General features: G+C 45.0%; 1 protein-coding gene across 1 annotated transcript; it reads right to left on the reverse strand.

Moving 5' to 3' along the window:
* Positions 1–3,870: 3,870 nt before the first annotated feature.
* Positions 3,871–7,141, reverse strand: LOC103809971 (myosin-8; the record flags this gene model as incomplete). The annotated part of the gene is made up of 8 exons (XM_009082846.1): positions 3,871–4,137; positions 4,664–4,759; positions 4,964–5,068; positions 5,149–5,319; positions 5,416–5,541; positions 6,206–6,409; positions 6,550–6,858; positions 7,127–7,141. Coding segments are annotated over 8 exons (1,179 nt in total), but the record flags the coding sequence as incomplete, so codon positions are not given.
* Between the last annotated feature and the right edge of the window lie 7 nt (positions 7,142–7,148).

The raw sequence follows: 7,148 nt of genomic DNA on the forward strand, positions 1-7,148 counted from the left end.
CTCCCATCATCAACAGCCCTTCACCCAAACTATGTGCAGACGTGCTCCGACCTCTGAGCTGGGTGCTGGAGTTCCTACCAGCAATGCAGCTTGAGTTAATGGAGACTGAAGAATGACCCAGTTGTCCTAAAGTGTTTGTCTACCTTAGAGTGACCTAAACCCCCAAACACAGACATGGACTTGGCTCTGATAGTCATGTCTGCAATGGGAGTTTAGACATTCAGCTCACTCACCTACGATTCACTTGGGCATGAAGAGGATATTTGAGTTTGGAATTGAATCTCTCACCCTTGGACATGTAACAAGTCCAAGCTTAGTACTGTACATCTCTCCAACACTGAAATTCCTCTCTCCTCATGTCCAGTTCTGCTCATTTTGCCTCTTTGTTTGTTCTGAGGGTGTCCACACTGGTAATAGTTACTGGAGCTGAAATTGCTGCTCTGCTGCTCAAGAAAGGGGAGGCAGCATTTGTCTGAGCACAGAGGAACCTAAAAATCCTTCTAAGAGAGTTTGCAGTGAAGGAGGAGCTACAAGCAGCCTCTTCAATCAGCTCTCAGACCTGTTGAAAAGTGGTGGCTTCTTCCAAAGGAAACTGTGTCAGGCAATTGTAAAGGGCAAACTTTGCTTATTGAACATAATGGCAAAAACTATGCCAATAAAAATTTCTCCTTTGTATTATAACCAGTTTATACTTGATAGTGTGTTCAGTTTGGGCTAACAGTGCAGCTTCCCAAGCAGCCAACAATGATAAATTGTGGTCCCTGATAAACATTAGCTGGAAAGGAATTGAACTGATTGCTGTGGATGTTCACTAAACACACTAAGCAAACTGAGAGGGCACAAAGACTAATTTGTGATACATTCCAGGGGAAAAAAAGCAGCATATAGAGAACAGAATAAATTATTCCCCATTTTAGGTATATTTCTAAATTGTTTATACCTAAATTTATGTATACCCCAGAGGTTGCCTGGGTACCTATTGTTTCACTGAGACTTTCCTACCTGCCATCACCAGTGCTGCATAAGCAATGCTATTTCTCATTGGTAGAAGAAAGGACTAAGCAAGCATCATTCCATAATATCTTTCTTCATCCTCTACCTCTGACAGGCTCATGCCATGTTCCCTCCCTCATCCTGCTGGACACAGACATTGTAGCCAGTCTGGATGGGCATCACATCTAAGCAGAAGACCTTAGAGGCATAGGCTGAGTGGACAGTCCATGGAGCTCCAGTGACATGACCAGCATCCATGCTGCCATGCAGCACTGCCACAAGGACAGCCCTGACACTGATGTGGCCCTCAGCCTGCCTAAGTGTGTGACAAGCAGTGCCATGGGCAAGGAGACCCCTACAGAGCTCAGGTAGGTGCTGGTTGGAAAGTGTTGGTGCAGAACAAGGGGTAGCTGAGGCTGAAAAAATACTGAAAAGAGAAAGAGGACTGTTGAAATTCCCAGAGAGATGGATAGACCATGGGAAGAGTTCTCAAAAGCAGCTCACAGCTGCTACTCACTCTCCTACCTTCCCGCACACTGCCCCTGGTAGGGCCCCTGCCCTCAGGAGCCAAGGCACTGACAGAGGCTCTCAGGCTCTCCTGCTGTGCCCAGGCAGCTGCCTGCCTCCCACTGCTCTCCTCACATGCCCTGCTTTTCCAGCAGAGGAGCTGGATGCAGCTGAACAGCTACGGGGGAAATAAAAATGATCTCTCGTGATGTACAGCCAAACAATTAAGTGCATTAGCAGAACAAAGTTGTCCCTGCTCTGCCTCGTTGGCAGAGAGTCCCTTTGGTTCCTGCAGCTCCTGAAACTGGCTCCAGGAGTATTTCCCCCTGTGTTGTGGCCTGTGTGGTGGGCAGGGTTGTTTTGGTGCCTCAATAGCAGCCAGGATCTGTCCACACAGGGGTTCTGTCACAGCACAAACCCCTCCACCTGGATGGAGGTGGAGATGCAATGTGCTGCAAGAGCAGAAAAGACATTTTCCCTGCTCAGCTCAAGTGCAGTTCACTCTTTCACCCTGCCACCCTTTCTGAAATGCAGCAGGTACCAAAAACTTTGGTGTGCTGCTGAAAGTCTCTGATGAGTCCTTTGAACAGCAGAGCATTTGGTAGTGCAGTGACACATCCTGTGATGGGCCATGCAGTTGGGTTGTGTTTAGCATTGCCAGACTCACAGTTGCTGCTCCCACAAAGGGTGCCACAATAACCCAAAGAGTTCAAGGGGGCACTGAAAGCCTCAGAGATGCTCAGCTAAGATGGATTCTGAACTATCATTTCTAACATGGATGGAATAGTGTCCCTTCCTAACTTCATCTGTCTTCTGCTGCCCAAATGCTATTTACAGGTTTTATTAAGACCCCTCAGCATTTTAAAGCAGTTGTTTTACAGCATTTGAAGACTGGCTGAAGGATTAGAAAATGTATTCAACAAGGACACATGAAGGTCAGCTAGGGATTGACAATTCTGGTGGGATGGCCAAAGATGTTTAGCACTTGCTTTAAATAAACAGAAAGTTTGAGGTAGCTGCTAAAGCTTGACACATATGCCAAAAATACCACCCAAGTCAGTCTCACACTCTGTGTCTTGGCAAAAACACATTTATCAGTAACAGGAGTCCCTATCCAGCTTCATTTCTAATTTACCAGGCCCTTAGAAGCATTGAATGTATTCCCAAACCTTCCAGTTTACTTACCCATCTGTAAAGTTTGATCAGTAGTCAAATACCTTAACAAATCAATGCTGCACTATAACTTATGTTACATTTTCAATCAACATGTGAATGTCTGGTTCATCTCAATGCAAAATATAATTTTTTTGGCTAATAATCTGTTCTTAGCATAAATGGTATTTTTTTTTGCTAATAATCTGTTCTTAGCATAAATGGACAGGCCCAGTATGTTGAGAATGACAATAAACAGGCAGGAGAGTCAGGCTGTGGACAGAGGAAGGCGAGAGAGATGAGGGGTGAGAGAAGGCAGGAGAGTTGGTGGACCTGAGTAGGACATGCAGAGCCACTAACCCCAAGGCTTGAAGTGAGCCCAGGTGCTGAGTAAAGGGTCAGTTTGCTTTGCTCATATTGGATCTTGGCATAGTGCAACATCTCCTCTACCTGCTAAGAGGGTAATGAATGCATCACCCCCTTCTCCACCACCTGATTTCTTACAGCATTGCAGGCCTGGCCACAGCCTTAGCTGTCAAGTTGTAGTGAGGTGCACAGACTCCTTCCATCTGCTGTCAAGGTTTTACCTTCATCATTCAGGGAAAAGAACTAAATTTTTTAAGCAACAGCCCAGATTGGAGACATCCCTGACCTGGAGCTTGTTGTATAGGCAGGAAGAGAGTGGATAACTTGTGTGACAATGGCACTGCATCTGACAGAATGGAACAGCCTACTTGGCTAGCATATTCACCTAGGAGTGTCCAACAGCAGCAGTTGCTGCCATATCACTCCTCTTCTGTAAGGAGGCAACTGTAGCTTTGCTACAGATCTGGGCACTGGTAAAATCACTGCTTCCTAGGCCTGTTCCCCGGAGAGGTAGAGAGTGTAAAGGCTCCTAGAAAGTCAAGGGAGGGCTTGACTCAATTATAAATAGAGTCTGCAGCTTAGCTATTCTTTCTTTCACAGTCTTTTATTCTTGTCACTCATCCCATGTGTGAATGGCTAACATTTTGTGCTACGCATGGAACAAAAGAGTTTCAGAAAAAGTGAGTGAGGATATCTCTTCATCCACTTTCTCACTACATTGGTTTGACTCTTGTCAATGCTTGGAGTGAAATTTGGGTCTCCCATACCCTTAAGTCGAACCAGCTGTGTACGTGTACTCCAAAAGTAATCAATGCTAATGACATTGCACATGCACATTGAACAATGCTAATGTTCATATGCAAAGGTCTCTACTCTCTTTATTACCTAAACATAAATTACAGAAGAAAGTAACACAGAGGTTTACATTTTATGCATTCCTCAGGTCACTGTTTAGCCTTGGGAGCTTCATTCCTCCTCTTCTACCTTCTTATGAATTTCCCGGCTCTTGGCGCGGAGCTTGTTGACCTGTGACTCTGCAATGTCAGCTCTCTCCTCAGCTTCCTCCAGCTCGTGCTGGATCTTGCGGAACTTGGAGAGGTTGACATTGGACAGCTCCTCCTGTGTGGGGAGAGAGAGTTGTGAAAACAACAGGCAGGATGTGGACATGCCCTAGAAGCTTCTGGACCTGGTGCTGGAAGATATGGTTTAGTGTTTAGGGGTTAGAGGAGTGACAGGTTAATGGTTGGACTTGATGATCTTAGAGATCTCTTCCAATCTTGGTAATTCTATGATTTATTATCTAAAAACTGGGCAAACAAAAACTTAAATGGCACAGCTGGGCTAGCAGGGCAGAATCAAAGCCAAGATGAGAAGCTCTTCAGGGTGTTAAGTGTGTCAGAAAAGAATATCAGAATGTCAAAAAGACCATGGCCACATTACACACAGCATGCTCTAGGCAGAGTTCATGCCAGAGTCCTGAATAGATGGACAGGCAGCTGCTTATGACACCCAGGGTAGGGTGTGATGGAAGAAATTCCATGTTGTATCAAAGTGTCATCATTTGCATCAAAACAGTCAAGGTTTCAAAAAGCTGAACAGAAGAAAACACCAACACAAGTCTGGTCTTTGTCAAATTGGTACTCACAGCCTCCTCAGCTTGTCTCTTGTAGGACTTCACTTTCATTTGGAGCTTGTCCACCAGATCCTGCAGCCTGAGAACATTCTTCCTGTCTTCCTCAGACTACAGAGAATGGCAAGTAATAGAAAATCTTGTTAGGCTGTTCTCTAAATTCTATAAATGTGAACGAAAGGGAGGAGTATAATTTATGGAGCACTGCTGTCCAGAAGGACAGAGGTCAAAGAAATCCCTCTGGAAGGCACTGTGCCAATATTTTTGCTTCCTGGAAGAAGAGTGGGCCAAGAGAGAGAAGGCTTTCTGCCTTACCTGGTAGGTGAGCTCCTTCACCCTCCGCTCGTACTTGCGCACACCCTTCACGGCCTCAGCGCTGCGTTTCTGCTCAGCATCAACCTCCCCTTCCAGCTCCCTCACCTGCAAGGACAAGCACAGCCCTGCAGCTTCCCTGGGCAATCCCTCCAAGGGACATAGGCACCAACCCCAGCCCTACTCACTCTGGCCTCCAGCTTCTGGATTTGCTTCTTGCCTCCCTTCAGTGCCAACTGCTCAGCCTCATCCAGACGGTGCTGCAGGTCCTTCACTGTCTGGTCCAGGTTCTTCTTCATCCTCTCCAGGTGAGCACTGGTGTCCTGCTCCTTCTTCAGCTCTTCTGCCATCATGGCAGCCTGAGCAGAGCAAAGGGTCAAATGTCAGTTTAGGGATGGAGACATTCTGAGAGAGAACACATTCACCATAATCAATGCAAGGAGCTCCCAACTCACATCTGTGATGGCTTTCTTGGCCTTGTCTTCAGCATTGCGAGCTTCCTGGATCGTGTCCTCCATTTCACTCTGAATCTGGGCAATGTCTGTCTCCAGCTTCTTCTTGGTGTTGATCAAACTGGTGTTCTGTTGAAGAGATGGACATCACAATTTTGTTTTCATTGGCTTGCAGTATCATATCAAGTACATTGCATAGCTGTGTTCTGGTCTGTTTTTCATACAGATTGTGCTATCAGGTCACAGTGGATTCTGTTCTAAAGGAGCTGCTGTGGTAGCTGTTAGTTTCTCAGATATGATGTGCTTCAGTAGTTCATGAACATCCTCCAGCAAGTCTTTCCATACAGTTTCTCAGTCAACAGAGATGGAATTTAGACATTATCTTTCCTCACCATTTTCAGTCTAATGGCCATAAAACTTTGAAATGGTTGTATAGAATACTTAGAATCATATTGTTAAATTATGTTAACGACAGTATTAGTGGATTCCTCTTCTGTTAATGGTCAACCTAGGTTTGCCTTCAAAGTCTGAAATGGAAATGTGAAAGGTGTTGAACTCAGTTAATCAATAGAGCAATAATCTCACATATCCCTCTGGCTTTGTTATGTTTAAGGTACCTACACTGTAGTCTAGAGAAATTCATCTTGGATCTACATCTGAAAAGAGAGTTTTAATATTACCCACACAGTGGAAATCTGCAGTTAATTTAGATGTGTGGACCAAAAGTATAAATACTATTTGTGTTTATATAAATACTATTTGGTAGTAGACTAGCAGTGTAAATACTACTGACCTGGGTATGGAGGAGCTGAACTCTCTCACTGGCATCCAGAAGCTCCTGCTCAGCCACTTTCCTCGACCTCTCTGTTTGCTCCAGGGCTGCCCTTAGCTCCTCAACCTCAGCCTGCAGCAGGTTTGCTCTGCGCTCCACCATGGCCACCTGCTCCTTCAGGTCATCCTGTGCCCTTACGGCATCGTCCAAGTGTAGCTGGGTGTCCTGGAAAGAGAGTCAAGACGTGTATTTTGTATTTTCCTACATCCTGTTGTTCCAGCAGCATAGAAGTGATAGACTTGTAAAACAGGAAAAATTTTAGCTATATCAGAAACCAGTCAACATGTGTTTGAGTTGTACCATACCTTGAGCACTCCCTGTGCATTTCTCAGGTTCTTTTGTGCCTCAGCAGCCTGGCGGTTGGCATGGCTGAGCTGGATCTCCATTTCATTCAGGTCTCCCTCCATCTTCTTCTTGAGTCTCAGGGCTTCATTCCTGCTCCTGATCTCAGCATCCAGGGTGCTTTGCATGGACTCCACAACTCGGAGGTGGTTTCTCTTAAGCCCATCAATCTCCTCATCTTTCTCTGCTATCTTCCTGTCAATCTCAGACTTGACCTGGTTGAGCTCAAGCTGCAGGCGCAGGATCTTCCCCTCTTCATGTTCTAGGGAAGCCTGAAAATTGTATAAAAACCAGTTAATTATAAAACATAAAAATGTCAACAAGTTTACATGAACTATCATCTTAAAGAATAATGTGCAGTGAGAGATCTGACTGCAGGAAAAGAAACAAAAGTATACCTCTGGGTCCAATGTTTTTAGTGGCATGCAAAAAACCTGATTCCAGTGGTGGAATTAATTCTATAAGCATATAATTTAATAAACGTTGCCTGAAATTGTCAAACAGTGTTGTAAGTAAAAAATTAACAAGAGAATGCTGTACCTCAGCTTCCTCCAGAGCAGCC

This window comes from Acanthisitta chloris, unplaced genomic scaffold (assembly GCF_000695815.1).
Source record: "Acanthisitta chloris isolate BGI_N310 unplaced genomic scaffold, ASM69581v1 scaffold3909, whole genome shotgun sequence".
Taxonomy (NCBI): Eukaryota; Metazoa; Chordata; class Aves; order Passeriformes; family Acanthisittidae; genus Acanthisitta; species Acanthisitta chloris.